Source organism: Ovis aries, chromosome 2 (assembly GCF_016772045.2).
Source record: "Ovis aries strain OAR_USU_Benz2616 breed Rambouillet chromosome 2, ARS-UI_Ramb_v3.0, whole genome shotgun sequence".
In the NCBI taxonomy this organism is placed as follows: Eukaryota; Metazoa; Chordata; class Mammalia; order Artiodactyla; family Bovidae; genus Ovis; species Ovis aries.
In genome coordinates this window covers 90,036,443-90,055,639 of record NC_056055.1, presented here as the reverse complement: position 1 = coordinate 90,055,639, position 19,197 = coordinate 90,036,443, and the positions used below count along the sequence as shown (strand labels likewise).

Here is a 19,197-nt window from a genome sequence, read left to right as displayed (position 1 = left end):
CCCTGCTTATTTAACTTATGTGCAGAGTACATCATGAGAAACGCTGGTCTGGAAGAAGCACAAGCTGGAATCAAGATTGCCGGGAGAAATATCAATAACCTGGAATATGCAGATGACACCACCCTTATGGCAGAAGGTGGAACTCAAAAGCCTCTTGATGAAAGTGAAAGAGGAGAGTGAAAATGTTGGCTTAAAGCTCAACATTCAGAGAACGAAGATCATGGCATCTTGTCCCATCACTTCATGGGAAATAGATGGGGAAACAGTGGAAAGAGTGTCAGACTTTATTTTTGGGGGGCTCCAAAATCACTACTGATGTTGACTGCAGCCATGAAATTAAAAGATGCTTACTCATTGGAAGTAAAGTTATGACCAGGCTAGATAGCATATTGAAAAGCAGAGACATTACTTTGCCAACAAAGGTCCGTCTAGTCAAGGCTATGGTTTTTCCTGGGGTCATGTATAAATGTGAGAGTTGGACTGTGAAGAAAGCTGAGCACCGAAGAATTGATGCTTTTGAACTGTGATGTTGGAGAAGACTCTTGAGAGTCCCTTGGACTGCAAGGAGATCCAACGAGTCCATTCTGAAGGAGATCAGCCCTGGAATTTCTTTGGAGGGAATGATGCTGAAGCTGAAACTCTAGTACTTTGCCCACCTCATGCAAAGAGTTGACTCATTGGAAAAGACTCTGATGCTGGGAGGGATTGGGGGCAGGAGGAGAAGGGGACGACAGAGGATGAGATGGCTGGATGGCATCACTGACTTGATGGACGTGAGTTTGAGTGAAGTCCGGGAGTTGGTGATAGACAGGGAGGCCTGGCATGCTGCGATTCATGGGATTGCAAGGAGTCAGACACGACTGAGCGACTGAACTGAACTGAACTGACAAATAAATGAGAAACTGAAGTATATGACAAATGGATATAAATGTATATTTATATGGTATACATTAGTATGTCCATATGTATAGATTTGTTAACTACATATGAAAATGTCCAGAAGGATACCCATTAAATTGTTAACTGTATAGGATTACAGTGAATCCTCCTAGAAGTCAAGGGTAGGCATTCCTTTGTATGAATTATTTAAAAGTTTAGCGATGACATGTGTGTTTAATATATATAAATAAGCTTAAGAAACCCTTTTACTTCTTTAGAGTCATATTGATCATGGCAGCTACTGGTTCTCACATCTCTTAGCTGTCTCTGCATTCCCCAGCCTGCCTTGGTCTTCTTGCCTCCATTTGAACAGTTTAGGAAGACTCTTTTCTCAGGAGTGGCCAAGTGTAGAAAACTTCCTCTCCCTTCCTCACCCTACTCCAGGATCCTAGACTCCACATATGCAGATTGACCTCCCATGATATATGTGCTGCTGCTGCTGCTGCTAAGTTACTTCAGTCGTGTCCGACTCTGTGCGACCCCGTAGACGGCAGCCCACCAGGCTCCCCCGTCGCCAGTGATTCTCACTGTCCTGATGATTTCTGCCAGGAGCACTTGATGCCTCTTGTGTGATTTGGACTCACTGAATCCAAATAGTAATTGTATGAAAACCACTCTTACTGTCCTCATATTAAAGATGAGGAAACTGACCTGTTGTGTTTGTGAGATTTTTCAGGGTCACACTGTTGGTAAATAGCAGAGCTGGGATTCAGAGGTTTTGGAATTTCTAGAACTCTCCTCTCACTTGGGCTCTCTTCCTGGGGCTTCCACTCTGACTACACCATGCAGCTAGAAACCAGCACAGAACAGAGCTCGTGTGTGGAGGCAGTGAAGTTACTGTGGAAGGGAGTGAATTGCTCAGTAAGGCAGTCCTGAGGAGAAGGCGGGAGAGAGAGCAACAGGAGTCAGGAGCAGCCAGTCAGCAGGGTGTGTCCTCAGCTTTCCCGCAGGGGGTGACTGCTTCCCTCAGATATGTGCATCAACCAGTCTTTAACGAGTGGGTATAAATTAGTTATGCCTGTGACATGGAGACTAGCCATTTTCTACAATTCATAATCTCCTTTCTACCTTTTTTCTTTTTGGCACCCTCCACAGCTTACAGGATCTTAGTTCCTCAACGAGGCTCCCTGGAGGAAAAACTCAGAGCCCTAACAACTGCACCACAGAAGAGTCTCAGAATTCCACCTTTTGACAGATATTTGTTAGAAAGTGATAGAACTGTTTCACCGTATAAAGTGAACAAATACCATTTTGTGATAGGTATTTGAAGACAAAATAAGGATTTAGGTTTTCAAAATAAAAACTCAAGAAATTTATCTTGATAACTATTTAATAAATAAACCAAATAACAATTTTAATAAAATAGAGAAATATATCTTCTAAATTTTAATACAATGTAAACATACACATTTTTATATGAAAATATAAATATGATGAGATAAAATATTCCATTACCTAAATAAATAAAGAATAAATAAATAACATCAGGGAGGTCATCGCTTATGGATTGATACCCCTGCAGTTGATTTCTTTTATATCTACATGCTTATTACTACAGACATGTATTGGCTGAGTGAATTCAACAAATTTGGTGACTAAAGCAGAATTCAGAGTCTTCTGAAATGGCCCCAGGTGAGTTTCCAAGGATGACGGGGCATCTTCATCAGAGTCATGTCAAGGCGAGCTCAGGTCTCCATCCATCATTCTTAACCTTTCTTGCAAGCTGACTGGTGAAGACAAGGATCTCATGATTTCCACTCTGACGGTTTCCCAGGCACAGTCGCTGTATTCCTTCTCTTTCAGGTAGACATGGACGCCCTGGAAGTACCTCTTCACAGCCAGGGTGGGTCCCGTCCTTCCCAGGGCAGAGTCTTCCTCTCCCATCACCTGCCCCAGGCAGGCGTCCAGGTCATCCAGCTGCTGATGGAGTCCAGTGCGGAGCTGCTCCAGGAGAGTGGTGTCCCAGGCAGCAGAGGAGCGTTCTGTATGGAAGAGGTTGAAGCTCTGCTGGAGCATCTCATGGAGCACAGAGATGGCCTGGGCCTCCTGGAGCTGGCCGCCCTCCACCATCTCCTGGGGGAAAGCGAAGTCTTTTCTGTCCTGCAGACACAAGCGAGGGGAGAGTCTCCTCATTTGGCCCAGGAGCCTGAGGTTCTTCCTGCCACTGAGAACATGGTTCTGAGACAGGTCACAGCCCAGGGATCCTCCCGGGCCATAACTGACCAGCACCAGGGCCATGAGTAGAGAGAGCACGAAGGCCATGGGGAAGACGCGGCTGCTGATGGACTGGCTGAGACGGTGTCTGGTGGAACCTTGAGGTAGGTTCTCTGATGCCATGCTTTCTAAGTGAGGCCATTAAATAGGGAACATGGTAATTTTCATTTTCTAATCATTTCTATGCACTTTTACTTCCTTTTTTGGTTTCTGTTATGTATTCTCAAGACAGTCAAAGAAATGTTCTTCCTTCTAGACTATTGATTTTGCCTTTTCCTAGTCACTTCAGATGTGCCCACCCAAATGGATGTTTTTCAATCAAATGAGAAAGTCTTTCTCTTCAGTCAGAATTGATGGACATCTGTAATTACACACATTATTGCCCTTTATCTCTCATGCATAAGTGTTGCTCTCCTCTCATCTAAGAACGTATTTTTGGCTTGCTCTGAAGCTCCATTTTTCCCTCTTAGGTTCCTTAGGAACCCAGGCTCCGTCTGCTCTATGGATCCGTATATAAGGGATTTACCAGATCAGTCTGGCAGTTAAGCTCTTGGAAACAAATGATGAGTTTTCTTTAGTGTTTGATTTAGAGAAGAGGCTGATTATTATCAGTCCTTGAATTCCTCCCACATTTCTCTTCCTTCTAGAACATGTCCTGCAGATCCCTGCCCTTCAGGGAACCATGAGGGCAGCACTATTACAGACATCATCCTCTTTCCACCTTTTTCTTGCTGGAGACCTGTCGTCCTCCACAGACTGGGCCAATACCCCCACCAGAATCCTGGTTCTTCTCAGGGAACATGGGTGAGGAGACTCTGCATCCAGGATAATTGTATTTTCCCAGCAGCACTTCACTCACAAGGGAGAGTCACATGGAGCCACCCCTGTCCTCTGGAGTGACAGTCCCCTTCCTCACCTGCTGGACTCCCTCCCTCCCTGAGGGCAGGCTCACCACATCCTGAGGACTCGAAAACCTCCTTTCTGTGGAGGGCTTATTGACTGGTTGGGAAAATAAATTGTCTTCCCAAAACCCCAACCTCTCCCCTGGAGTTTTTGTGTGAAGGACCCTAGTGCTCAGTGGTGACCTCTTCTTCTCCTGACCCGTGTCCCCAGGTGTCTAAAGTGTCAGCAGTGCTCAGATGCTGAGGGCAGAAGTGTGTTTGTGCAAGTTAGTGGAGGAGTTTCCAACTGCAATTATTTTCCTTTTAGTAGATCAATAATATTGACTTTGCAAGGTATAGGTTTTATTATTCAACACTTTTACTTAAACTCTTCAACTCTTGTTCTGCTCAGAGTTTCTGAGCTGGAGGAAGGAGATTCAGTGATGGGGTTGTCTCTTTTTGGAAGCTAATGTCTCAGAATCTAATGAGATTCGGTCATTGATTCAGGCAGTTGATTCTACTGGGCATCTCTGTTCCTCTGTTTCTGTCTCCTCTGAGATTGCAGGGCAGTGAGATCCGGGGCACTAGATCAGAAGAAATAGCCTTCTTTCCTTTACTCGAGTGTAACTTTTCATTTAAACATTTTATATACACACTTAGTGACTTATTGGACAATGTTGGTATTCCTGCCTCTGCTCTGGTTCTATTTCATGATGAGGTGAGAACAAGAAAGGGAAGTAAAGAAGCCAGAGAGGCTGCATCTCTTTCACTTTCAAGATGTTAGATTTCTTTTTTGTTTCTCTTTGCAACTTTCCTAGAAAGTAAACTTCCACAGTTGTTTTGTGGGCAAGAAGAAAACAAGGGTGAGTCTCAATGTCCTGAGTATGAAAGAGGGGAAGGGGTTTCCCCTGAGGCAATGATGTATTACTCTGAGTTAGCAAACTGCAGTGCAGCACAGCTGGGGAGCAGGCTGTGGCAGAGGGGAAGGATGAGGCCAACATGAACAACAGAAAGACTGGGACAGGGCTGCTTCTTACAGAAGCTCAATGAAGGCCAAGTCCTGAGTCAGTTGCCTGCCCTCAGCTTTGTAAGACCAGCTAGCTGATTTTCCTTTCCTTTAATCCACATGTCATCAGTATAAGCGGAGAAGGAAGAGAGACGGGCACTCAGAACCCCATTTGCTAGAACACAAACCCTTTCTGGCAGGGTTTAGGAGACCAGCCTTGCCTAGCATCTGTGTAGTTGATAAATCCATTTGGGTAATGAGAAGATGCTTCGAAAAAACTAGAATGACAGGGAATGAAATGATTCCAAAAGATCCTGATCTTAATCTGGGTAACAGTAAAATTATGATATTAAAAGTAATAGCTAATTTTATTGATTACTAAAATTGAAAGACGCTTACTCCTTGGAAGGAAACTTATGAGCAACCTAGATAGCATATTCAAAAGCAGAGACATGGCTTTGTCAACAAACGTCCGTCTAGTCAAGGCTATGGTTTTTCCAATAGTCATGTTTGGATGTGAGAGTTGGACTGTGAAGACAGCTGAGCGCCGAAGAATTGATACTTTTGAACTGTGGTGTTGGAGAAGACTCTTGTGAGTCCCATGGCCTGCAAGGAGATCCAACCAGTCCATTCTAAAGGAGATCATTCCTGGGTGTTCTTTGGAAGGAATGATGCTAAAGCTGAAACTCCAGTACTTTGGCCACCTCATGGGAAGAGTTGACTCATTGGAAAAGACTCTGATGCTGGGAGGGATTGGGGGCTGGAGGAGAAGGGGACGACAGAGGATGAGATGGCTGGATGGCATCACCAAGTCGATGGACATGAGTTTGAGTGAACTCCGGGAGTTGGTGATGGAAAGGGAGGCCTGGCGTGCTGCAGTTCATTGGGTCGCAAAGAGTCGGACACGACTGAGTGACTGAATTGAACTGAGCTGTACCCTAACAATCTCCCTAATATTCCATTTTGTGATATGATCATATTGATGGGTTGGGTTTCTGTGGGTTTTTAAAATTTTTTTTAAATATTTATTTTATGTGCTTATTTGGCTGGGCCATGTCTTATTTGAAGCATGCTGGATCTTGGATCTTCCTTGCTTCGTGCAGGATTTTTACTTGGGCCATGGGAAGTCTTGCTTGCCATATGCAGGATCTAGTTCCCTGACCAGAGATCCAACTCAGGCTCCCTGCTGTGGGAGCATGGAGTCCTGGCCACTGGACCATCAGGGAGCCTCGAGGGGGAGGGTTTCGATATATGAATTTGGGGAACACACACACATTCAGTCTGTGACATGGTAATAAGAAGATGCCAAGGTATTGTATTTATGGCAAGGATTCCTTAGGATCTATTTCATTCGTGGTATTTATTTGAGGAGAAAGAACACATTCCCTGATGCTACCCTCACTTTTTATGGCATATCCATCCTGGATTGTTTGCTCATTAAATGTTATAAATGTTATACTGTGAACCTAATTACCAAGGACCTACCAGGCTTCCCTGGTGGCTCAGATGGTAAAGAATCTGCCTGCAATGCAGGAGACCAGGGTTCAATCCCTGAGTCCGGGAGATCCCCTGGAGAAGGAAATGTTAACCCACTCCAGTATTCTTGCTTGGAGAATTCCATGGGCAGAGGAGCCTGACAGGTACAGTTCACGGGGTCACCAAATGTCAGACTCGACTGAGCCACTAATACTTTCACCAGACAAATTCCCCAGGCACTCAGTGTTCATCAAAAATGACAGTGACAACAGCTACAAATTCCTCAGCCTCTAAAGGGACTCACTTAATCCTTCCAACATAGTGAAATGAGTTGATATTCTCCTTTCCAAGAGCTCCCTGCTAAGACTTTATGTGAATGAACTAATCTAATAATGAAGGTCAGATTCCACACTCCCATCCACAGCATAAACACCTGCGCCCACTGCATGTCCTGAACTCTCACTTATTTCCCTCTTTTGCCTCTAACACAAGCTGTCCCTTTATTGTTTCATACCTCAGTGTTACAAATCTCTTATTTCCATTAATGTCTCCCTCCAAATTCTCGATAAGCTGAGCGATTTACAAAGTATCCTGATTATTTTGTATAAGAAGCAAACTGAAATTATCAAGTGGTAGTTATTACTGAGAGTCTAACTGTGCTTGACAGAATTAATAATTCTAATAATTATAAAATAATCGCATTTAACTGTCCAAGAGGTCTCATAGATTGTTAAGTGATCCTCACCATAAAATTGAGATACATGATGGACAAGATCCTTGAGAGTGATGACCCCTGCTCAGATTGGATTACAAACGATTCAGTGAATCCTCTGTAGAAAACTCCAAGCTGATGGTACTTGTGGCTATAGGTAAAGCATACTTGCTGCTACCAAATTACCTGAATATGGGAAATGACTGGAAGAATAGAAGACGACGTCCGGACAGAAATCTGCCTGATACTGTGACCCTCCAGTGGGAAGGAAGACTTGGGGACAAGACTGAGACTTAAAGGCGCCCCAAGGGAAAAAGAAAATTATTTCATTCACTATTAATATAAAAGGTAAATTTCTCCTGTAATGTTAATTGTCTGAAAAATCTTTTAAAATATATATGTCTTAAACTCACATCAAGTGGAAATATTTTCCTTATGCCACAATAGTACTTGTAAGTTGCGGGCTTTAATGGAAGCAAAATCATCAGTACTGTTTTCAAAATTGCTACTTCATATATATCTCTCTTCACTGAGGGAATGCCATATTTGACAAATTATGACCCAGTCAGTTCAGTTCAGTTCAGTTCAGTTGCTCAGTTGTGTCTGACTCTTTGCGACCCCATGAATTGCAGCACTCCAGGCCTCCCTGTCCATCACCAACTCCCAGAGTTCACTCAAACTCACGTCCATCGAGTCAGTGATGCCATCCAGCCATCTTATCCTCTGTCGTCCCCTTCTCCTCCTGCCCCCAATCCCTCCCAGCATCAGAGTCTTTTCCAATGAGTCAGCTCTTCTCATGAGATGGCCAAAGTACTGGAGCATTTAGCATCATTCCTTCCAAAGAACACCCAGGGCTGATCCCCTTTAGAATGGACTGGTTGGATCTCCTTGCAGTCCATGGGACTCTCAAGAGTCTTCTCCAGCACCACAGTTCAAAATAATCAATTCTCCAGCACTCAGGTTTGTTCACAGTCCAGCTCTCACATCCATACATGACAACTGGAAAAACCATAGCCTTGAGTAGACGGACCTTTGTTGGCAAAGTAATGTCTCTGCTTTTGAATATGCCATCTAGGTTGGTCATAACTCTCCTTCCGAGGAGTAAGCATCTTTTAATTTCCTGGCTGCAATCACCATCTGCAGTGATTTTGGAGCCCAAAAATGTAAAGTCTGACACTCTTTCCACTGTTTCCCCATCTATTTCCCATGAAGTGATGTGACCAGATGCCATGATCTTTGTTTTCTGAATGTTGAGTTTTAAGCCAACTTTTTCACTCTTCTCTTTCACTTTCATCAAGAGGCTTTTAGTTCCTCTTCACTTTCTGCCATAAGGGTGGTGTCATCTGCATATCTGAGGTTATTGATATTTCTCTCAAATAACAAATCTCAACTAACAAATTCCTTTTTCCTCTCATGTCTTTTCATCAGGAATCATCTATTAAACATCCATTTTTTTATGTGGTCAGATTTTCATTGGAGAGTTTCATGAACTTTTTTGAAATGTCAAATCATATGGATTAGTTGCTTAAACACGTGCAATCAAAATGCTTTTGATTTCAGCATAATGTGTGCTCAGTAGGTACCAGCTGTGAAATAGGCAGTTGGGGATATGATTCCAGCATGCATCTTCGAAAGGCATCACCATCAAGACAGATTTTTAAAGCCCTGAAAACTAGAGCAGGTCATGACCTACTTCATGAGTTTGACCGGAAAACAGTTCTGGGCCCTGAACACAGGAAATCTACAAGTGTCTTTGGCACAAATGAAACTCAGACTGGATACCAGCCAGATGGCAGGAGTGCAGTGTGAGTTGATTAGGTGATTTTAGAAATGTCTTCAAGAAGTAGTAGAGTAGTACTCACACTAAAGAAGCAAGAAACATGATTAAGGAGTAATGTGTGTGATTTTCTGCATTCATGGGAATGCAGAAATCTCTATGATTTCCCTATTATTCATTTTTATGGTAGATCAAAGCATTTTCTACTAATCCTTCTTTCTCTAAGAATTTCTGTGACTTCCTAAGAATACTTCTAGAAATCTGAAACACAGGAATTGGAATTGTCTTCAGCATTGAGCACAGGAGCTTTCACACACTGAATATACTGTGAAACTAGCCCCCAAGTTAAATATTTTTACCAAAGACCTAGTATCTTTCCGATGTTGTTTTTCAGTCACTGCCTCAGGCCAGCTGACCAGTCTGCTCCCCATGGGCAGCTACTCTGGGATTCTCACTGTCCTGATTATTTGTGCCAAGCACACTTTTGTGCTTCTTGTAATATGGACTTATTGATCCAAACAGTAGTCCTATGAAAAACTACTGTTATTTTCCCCATATTTGAGAAGATCAAGATAGAATGCATGCCTGCATGCATGCTAAGTTGGTTCAGACAGGTCCAGCTCCTGTGACCCATGGACTGTGGCCCACCAGGCTCCTCTGTCCATGGGATTGTCAAGAAAGAATACTGGAGGGGGTTGCCATATCCGTCTCCTCAGTGTTTGTGATATTTTTCAGGGTCACACTGCTGTTAAATGGCAGAGCTGCATTCAAAGGTTTTGAAACTTCTAGAGCTCTCCTTTCACTTGTGCTCTCTTCCAGTGATTTCCACTCAGAGAAACTTTGAAGCCAGAAACCATCACAGAACAGAGCTCCTGTGTTGGAGGCAGTGAAGATATGGTGTAAGGGAGTGGATTGTTCAGTAAAGCAGGACCGAGGAGAAGGCGGGAGGAAGAGTAACAGGCGTCAGGCTCAGCCACTCAGCATCACATGTTCGCAGCTTCCCTGGAGGACGGGAGTCCTCCCCCCACATACTGACACCAACCATTCTCTGTTGATTGGGTATAAACTAGTTATACTTGTGGCTTCAGGACTACTCATCTACCACCGTTTCAGAGACTCCTTTCTACCTGTTTCTTTTGGGTGGAGGGGGCTGCACTGCACAGCTTGCAGGATCTTAGTTCCCTGACCAGGTGTCCGTGGCACCTGAGCGTCTCACACTGGAAGCATGGAGTCCATTCCACTGGACTGCCAGGGATCCAGAAATTCTACCTTTTGACAATCATTTCCTGAAAAGAGATACAACTATTCTGTAGTAGAAATGGACAAATGCTATTCTATGCTAGGTTTATGTAGACCAAATATGTATTTAGTTCTTCATAATGAAAACAGTAATTACTTTCATAAGAAATTAATAAATAAAACAAATTAGAAGATTAAGGAAATGAACATATTTTCTAAATTTTATTACAATGCAGAAAAACATTTGTACATGAAAATATAAATATGATGAGATACAATAAATACATAAATAAACATAAATAACATCATGGCAGTCATCCCTTATGGACTGATCCCTGTGCAGTTGAATACTTTTTATATCTACTTGCTTATTGCTACTGAGAAAGTACTATTGATTGAATTCAGGAAACATGGTGGCTAAAACAGAAATCAGAGTCTTCTAAAATGACTTCAGGGGAGCGTACAAGGGTGATGTGGCATCTTAGTCACTGAGAGTCATATCAAGATGAGTTTAGGCCTCCATCCATCATTCTTAACCTTTCTTACAAGCTGGCTGATGAAGACAAGGATCTCATGATTTCCACTCTGACGGTTTCCCAGGCACAGTCGCTGTATCCCTTTTCTTGCAGGTAGACATGGATGCCCTGGAAGTACCTCTTCACAGCCAGGGTGGGGCCCGTCCTTCCCAGGGCAGAGTCTTCCTCTCCCATCACCTGCCCCAGGCAGGCCTCCAGGTCATCCAGCTGCTGATGGAGTCCAGTGCGGAGCTGCTCCAGGAGAGTGGTGTCCCAGGCAGCAGAGGAACTCTCTGTGTGGAAGAGGTTGAAGCTCTGCTGGAGCATCTCGTGGAGCACAGAGATGGCCTGGGCCTCCTGGAGCTGGCCGCCCTCCACCATCTCCTGGGGGAAAGCGAAGTCTTTTCTGTCCTGCAGACAGAAGCGAGGGGAGATTCTCCTCATTTGGCCCAGGAGTCTGAGGTTCTTCTTGCCAAAGAGCACGTGGTTCTGAGATAGGTCACAGCCCAGGGATCCTCCCCGGCTGTAGCTGACCAGCACCAGGGCCATGAGTAGAGAGAGCACAAAGGCCATGGGGAAGATGCGGCTGCTGCTGGGCTGGCTGAGACGGCGCCTGGGGGAACCTTGAGGTAGGTTCTCTGATGCCATGCTTTCTAAGCGAGGCCATTAAATAGTGAACATGGTAATTTTCATTTTCTAATTGTTTTAATACACTTTCACTTCCTTTTTTGATTTTCATTTATGTATTCACAATATGATCAAAGAAAGTGTCATCAGTTTAAAGCATTAATTTTACCTATTTCCCAATAATTTCAAATGTACCCATCTGATTGTATATGTCAATTAAATGAGAGTGTTTTTATTATTCATCACTTTTATTTACACTGTTCAGCACTTTTCTGCTCAGAGGTTCAGAGCTGGAGGAAGGACATTCAGTGATGGTGTCTCTCACTGGAAACTTATGTCACAGAATCTAGTGAGTTTCAGTCATTCATTCGGGCAGTTGCTTCCACTGGGCATCTCTGTTCCTCCGTCTCTTTCTTCCTGTGAGAACGAAGGACGGTGAGAACCAGCCTACTCGTTCAGGTGATACTATAGTATTGAGTGAAAGGTTATTTAGAAAATAATCTGTTAATGAAATGGTATTTTTAGCAGTAATATCGGGATTTTTTTACTTGTTTAGGACCCTAATCCTCAAGAAGGTTTCCAAACCTCTCAATGTACTTAAACGTTCCCTGAGGGGCTTCCCTGGAGGCTCAGTGATGAGGAGTCCACCTGCCAACAGGACCACATGGGTCCTGAGAGGATGCTGTGCTGCAGGACAGGAGCCGGGGCTCCCCTGTGCGGGCCTTGTGCAGAGAGTCTCGAGTGCGAGAGGCAGAGGCCCTGACCGCACAGAGCTCACACTGGAGCAGGGACACTGCCATGAAAGAAGTGGGCATAAGATAATTAGGTGTTTACATCTGGGCCCTGGGCTACACAGAAGAAGTATCAGATGCTGATGGCAGTCAGTATCCTGGGAAGCTCATTAGGACCACGTTTAAGCGACTTAGCAGCAGCAGCAGCAGCCGTCTCCCCAGGGAAGTAATCCGAAGTATGAGACTTGAAGAATGAGCATGAATTTGCCAAGTAACTCATGAAGAGCAAAATAAGAAAACAATAATACACAACCAAGCACAGCACGTAGAGTGTCCCTGCAGCAGGAATGGCTCTGGTGCTTTAAAGGCGTGAACAAGACCGGAGTCCGTAGACTGTACTGATGCCTGCAGGGGGTAGCATGGCAAGGCCCTGGAGACATGGAAAAGGGCCCAGCGATAGACTTTTGAATGATGTTAGATTTTATCTCAGGAACCAAGGAAATTACTTGCGAATTTAAAGCTACAGAGCCACTGGGACCAAAGCAGATGCAGGGAAATTCCTGAAACCAGCAGTTCGCAAAGTGTGGTCTGTGGGCCCCTGCAGATCCCCAGGACACTCTACAGGGATTCATGAGGTACAATAATTATTAGAGTGATATCAAGATCTTATCTGTCTTTTTCACCACGGGAACAACTTCTCCTGGTGGTACAGATGCAGCGCTGGGTGAGACTCCAGTGCTGTGGTGTGGGTCAAAGCAGGGGCGCCTCAGTGCCTAGTGATTGTCCTGTTCTTACGTATAATATACTTGAAGTTTGAAAAAAGGACAGTTTCCCGTAAGAAGATCCCTAGTGAAACAGCAAGATGATGAATTTTATGAAATCTTCACTTTGGAGTACACATTTGAAAAATCCTCTCCGTTGTAGGCTTGTTGACATGTTGTGTGGCAAGCACGTCCGCTGCACGCATGGTGACTGTTCTCAGGAGAAGCCCTTGGATGACGATTATTTGAGTTATGAGCTAAACTACCACTGTCTTGATAAAACCAAGCTTTACTCTAGAGAATGACAGTCAAATCACGGTCACTCAGAAGTGGGCATTTGACAGATATTTTCTTATACTATTTCTATTCATGTATATGAATATTCTTGTTGACTTTAATGAATGAGGCCAATCTATTTTCAATTCACATTTCCAGGATATGAATTCACCTCGGTGTGTGTCTTTGCTTCTGAAAATTTGAGGAGTAGTGATTTAATTTCCATTACTTACAAAATTTCTAAATTTATGGTTTAATTTTGACTTTACATAAATTATCAGGATGATGTTCATCTTTAAATGATGCTTTAAAATAATATTAAAATTAGTTGCAGGCATTGTGATCCGGGCACACAACTTATACAAATATTTTTTCCCTGGAGGAATTATGTATATTTTTTGTGAAGTCTAATGTATGGTAATTTTCATGGATGGTTTATAGATATTTGAAGCAAGTTATATTTCTTATTGTAGGTTAAGGGCCCAAGAGTGTTAATCACGAATTTCCTCCTCTAAATCATAGTTTCAATTCTTCTCTTTAGAAGTTTATCTATTTTTTTATAGACTAGTAGCATCGTACTGGGCTTCCCAGGCGGCGCTAATGGTAGAGAACTTGCCTGCCAATTCAGGAGACACCAGTTTGATGCCTGGGTCAGGACGATCCCCTGGAGAAGGGCATGGCAACCCACTCCAGTATTCTTGCCTGGAGAATCCCATGGACAGAAGAGCCTGGCAGCCTGTGGTCCACAGAGTCCCAAAGAGTCAGACACGACTGAAGCGACTCAGCTCAAAAGCACAGCATTGAGGGGAAACTTCAGTGCTCCGGTGTTTCTGTTCACATTGCTATGTAATGTTATATTTTTTACTCATTGTTTTATACCATTTGAAATTTAGCTCAAGCATTTTAAAAATTTAATTATAGATTCAGTGTGTTTCTTAGGTATATTGAACTTCTTTCTCACGAAGAATAATTTCTTTCTCATGTGTTTATTTCTGGAATTCTCAAGTGTATGAATATTGATATTAATGACAAAGATCTCGTTGATATTAACATTGCCACCTCTAATTATTCCCTACATTATATTTTCATGCTCTGTATTGGTCCCCTTCTGTGTTGCCCTTGTTTTGGTATTGAGTATTTAGTATTATTTGATTTTAGGTTTTTCTTCCTCTTCCAAGTAATAATGGAGTTTGTGTATTAAATCAATCGATAGAATCTTTTATGTTTAAGCAGATTATATTAATTTTTAAAATTAATTTAACCTTTATCAGTTTGGGTCTCAAATGTATTGGATTTATGCCTTACTTTTAACATGACTTTTACATGGTTTTTGACCCTTGTCATACTCCATTCAGTTCTCCAACAGTCATTTCTTTTAGTAAATATATAAAGTTAAAACAATTTAGTATTTCTCTGAATCCTTGAATGAAAAACTGAACAACTAAAACTGCAAAATTTAAAGTAATTTGAGACTTCCTTGGCCGTTCAGTGGTTAGAACTCAATATTTTCAGTGCTGTGGGCCTGGGTTCAATCCCCAGTCAGGAAACTAATGCTTCTTAAGCCACGTGGCACAGCCAAAACAATAACAAACCCTTTAAAGTAACTTCCACTGATGTGACTAGTCACTTCTAGTTCTTACTAGGACTGTTGCTTTTAATCAACACAGTAAATGCTCCCAAGAGACTTGATAGGAACAGAGATGCATGTGAAGCTATGTTCAAGTGTAAACATAGGGGAATGTCTAAAAGTTAAAGGAAAACACATTATTCATTTAAGAAAATGAAAACACATTAATTTTGATGCTGTTAGAATGATGGAAGTTGGATGCAGTCTGCAAAACGAGTGCCATGTATTCCAAATATGATGATTGGAAATTTTTGGAGTCCTGTGGTTAGTAAGGCCCCAATCAACTTGAATGAAACAAGTCTCACTTTAAGGTGAAGCATATGAGAATATAGCAATGAGTTTCACATTCTTATCTAGCTTGTAAACTTGTTCTGAAGGCGTTCTCGTCCTGGGAGTCAAAATCTTTTTGAGTGATGACGATGCTGTTGCCATCATTAGACATCACGTCTCCTGACCTGTTCTTCAAGACTCCTATCGAGACTGCATCCAGGTACACGTACAACTAAGGAAACAACGGGAAAATCTACATTCAGTGTCACATAGACTCTCTCATAAAACTACCCCGCAAGCTTTAACCAAGGAAGCAGGTGAACCAGGTGAGGTCTGATAGGAGAGCTAGCGGCAGGGCTTCCTTCATCACACCAGGCTCTCCACCTGTTCCTGGAAGTCTCTCATGGCCTTTCTTCAGGGATCCGTTATCCAGCATTGGACTAGAGCAAGGAGCAAGCTACAGGACTGAGAGAATGAGGATCTGCGGCACCTCCGTCTGCGCTCTAGGTCCTCAGGCTTGCGGTCTTGGTGGACTAGTGAGTGATGCCGTCATGAACAAACAGGAGCTGGAGGTACACTTCCACCTATGGGCTGTGGTCAAATACTGGCTTCAGTTCAGTTCAGTCATCAGCTCAGTTGTATCCGACTCTTTGCAATCCCATGGACGGCAGCAGGCCAGGCTTCCCTGTCCATCACCAACTCCTGGAGTTTATGCAAACTTATGTCCATTGAGTCGGTGATGCCATCCAACCATCTGATCTTCTGTTGTCCCCTTCCCCTCCCTCCATGAATTTCCCCAAGAATCAAGGTCTTTTCAAATGAGTCAACACTTCACATCAGGTGGCCAAAGTCTTGGAGTTTCAGCTTCAATATCAGTCCTTCCAATGAACCTTCAGGACTGATCTCCTTTAGGATGGACTGGTTGGAACTCCTTGCAGTCCAAGGGACTCTCAAGAATCTTCTCCAACACCACAATTCAAGACCATCAATTCTTCAGCACTCAGCTTTCTTTATAGTCCAACTCTCACATTCATACATGACTACTGGAAAAACCATAGATTGACTAAATGGACCTTTGTTGGCAAATTATGTCTGTGCTTTATAATATGCTTTCTAGGTTGGTCATAACTTTTCTTCCAAGGAGTAAGCTTTTTATTCCATGGCTGCAGTCACCATCTGTAGTGATTTTGGAGCCAAAAAATAAAGTCTGCCACTGTTTCCACTGTTTCTCCATCTATGTGCCATGAAGTGACAAGACTGGATGCCATGATCTTAGTTTTCTGAATGTTGAGGTTTAAGCCAACTTTTTCACTCTCCTCTTTCACTTTCATCAAGAAGCTCTTTAGTTCTTCTTCACTTTCTGCCTTAAGGGTGGTGACATCTGCATATTGAGGTTATTGGTATTTCTCCCGGCAATCTTGATTCCAGCTTGTACTTCATCTGGCCCAGTGTTTCTCATGATGTACTCTATGTATAAGTTAAATGAGCAGGGTGATAATTTAGAGCCTTGACGTACTCCTTTTCCTATTTGGAACCAGTCTGTTGTTCCATGTCCAGTTCTAACTGCTGCTTCCTGAGCTGCATACAGATTTCTCAAGAGGCAGTCAGGTGGTCTGGTAGTCCCATCTCTTTCAGAATTTTCCACAGTTTATTGTGATACACACAGTCAAAGGCTTTGGCATAGTCAATAAAGCAGAAAAAGATATTTTTTTCTGGAACTCTCTTGCTTTTTCGATGATCCAGTGGATGTTGGCAATTTATTCTCTGGTTCCTCTGCCTTTTCTAAAACCAGCTGGAACATCAGGAAGTTCACGGTTCACATATTGTTGAAGCCTGGCTTGGAGAATTTTGAGCCTTAATTTGCTAGCATGTAAGATAAATGCAATTGTTCAGTAGTTTGAGCATTCTTTGGCATTGCCTTTCTTAGGGACTGGAATGAAAACGGACCTTTTCCAGTCCTGTGGCCCTTGCTGAGTTTTTCAAATTTCCTGGCATATTGAAGTTAGAGATTGGCTATATTGGTTTCCTGTGAATTCCAGCTGGTAGAAGGCAGGAAATTAGAAATCAAAGAACAGTTAGCCAGCCTGCCAATTTAAACACAAAGTAGCAAATACAGAAGTGAAGAAAAACCAATTCTCATTCACAGTGGTGATTCTGGTAATGTGAAACGTATGTGCTTAGACCCACATATTCATCTTCTTTTTCAGTAATGGGAAAAAATGGACTTTCATTCTTACATGCATTTGCCATTTTCCCTCTATTTTTATATACTTAGCCATGGACACTTTATGACCATATCGTTTTCCCAATATATCAATTTCACACATTCAGTTCAGTTCATTTCAGTTTAGTCACTCAGTCGTGTCCGACTCTTTGCGACCCCATGAATATTACACCTATCCAATTTTTCACTTCCATGTAGTGAATTAATTTATTTTATTGTTCTATTATTTTTCTTGATGAAACATACTTGACTCATATGTTTGTTTTTGATGAGCTACAAATAAGTACTTTTCTCATGTTCTTGATAGTATTTCAGATCTAACATGGTTTCCATGCAGGAGTATAAGTCTTTTGAGTTTTATTACACATATAAGACACTGATTCATTTTCATCGTTATATTTTAAATAAATGTAGAAACATTCCAGCATTGGGACTTCCAGTGATAACTTGTGAACTCCAAGAGGTATACTGGTTTCTCATGTGAAACATAAGAACATCTAAAATCACGCACAAACGTTCCTTTGTGTTTCTCTAGTTTTTATGGTTTTCTGCAGGGTTGTTGTTGTTTAGTCCATCAGTCGTTTCTGACTCAGGGTCCTCTGGCAAGAATCCTGGAGTGGGTTGTCATTTCCTTGTAGAGGGGATCTTCCCAACCTAGAGATGGAGCCCGCATCACCTGTCTCCTGCAGTGGCAGGCAGATTCTTTACCATTAGTGCCCTCTCATCAGTTAAACCGGAAGTTCACAGAGAGTTTCATTAATTTTAACTAGGAAAGCATCAGGATTTAACATGGAAATGTTGTAGTCCCAAATTCTATTTAAATGTTCTAATTGTTGAAATATTTCTTTTGTATTTAGAATATTTCATTCTGTGTATCATGATTCAGATTGCATGCATGGAAAACAAAACAAAGAGGATTTTTGGAATGAATATGCTAATCTCAGTAAATAAATTTTCCATTATAATAGCAATTTCACAAATTCAAATTTTGAAAATCTTCAGCCATCATGTAAAACAGAATCTCTATAACATCTATTGCTTCCCTGACCAAAATTAACCATCTTTCTAGAGAACCAATTTGAGGCACAGCTAAACCAGACCCCCCATCCCCCAAATACATATACATAGATAGTTGCACCAACATTCAGAAAACAAAGATCATGGCATATAGTCCCATCACTTCATGGCAAATAGATGGGGAAACAGTGGAAACACTGTTAGATTTCATTTTCTTGGGGCCCAAAATTACTATGGACGGTGACTGCAGCCACAAATTTAAAAGACTCTCTCTCCTTGGAAGAAATTATATGAGAAATATAGAGTGTGTTAAAAAGCAGAGATACCATGTTGCCAACAAAACTTCATGTAGTCAAAGTTATGGTTTTTCCAGTAGTCATGTATGGATGTGATTTGGACCATAAAGAAAGTTGAGCGCCGAAGAATTGAATTTTTGAACTGTGGTACTACGGAAGAGTCTTGAGAGTCCCTTGGACTGCAAGGAGATCAAACCAGTCACTCCTAAAGGACATCAACCCTGAATATGCATTGAAAGGACTGGTGCTGAAGCTGAAGCTCTAATAATTTGACCACCTTCTGGGAAGAAACTGACCCTTTGAAAATGACCCTGATGCTGTGGAAGACTGAGGGCAGGTGAAGAAGGGGGCAACAGAGGATGAGATGGTTGCTTGGCATCACTGACTCAATGGACATGAGTTTGAGCAAACTTGGGAGATAGTGAAAGACAGGGAAGCCTGGCATGCTACAGTTCATGGGGTCACAGACAGTCGGATATAACTAAGCAACTGAACAAAAATATATACACATATATAAACACACACAATATGTATTACAATATATGTTAAATAAGTACACACGTGTGTTGCTACTTTAACATAAAAGGGTGAAAAGCAAATGTTTACTTG

At 42.3% G+C, this 19,197-nt stretch overlaps 2 protein-coding genes across 2 annotated transcripts; both read right to left on the bottom strand.

The window, feature by feature from the left end:
* Window positions 1–2,613: 2,613 nt before the first annotated feature.
* LOC114113208 (interferon omega-1-like) lies at window positions 2,614–3,206 on the bottom strand. The gene has a single exon (XM_027965068.3). The coding sequence runs from the start codon at window positions 3,199–3,201 to the stop codon at window positions 2,614–2,616; it is 588 nt and encodes a 195-aa protein (XP_027820869.2). The 5' UTR covers window positions 3,202–3,206.
* Window positions 3,207–10,692: 7,486 nt separating this feature from the next.
* On the bottom strand, window positions 10,693–11,332 carry LOC114113207 (interferon omega-1-like). Its single transcript, XM_042243488.2, has one exon. It carries the CDS (start codon window positions 11,330–11,332, stop codon window positions 10,787–10,789), a length of 546 nt encoding a protein of 181 aa, XP_042099422.1. The 3' UTR covers window positions 10,693–10,786.
* Between the last annotated feature and the right edge of the window lie 7,865 nt (window positions 11,333–19,197).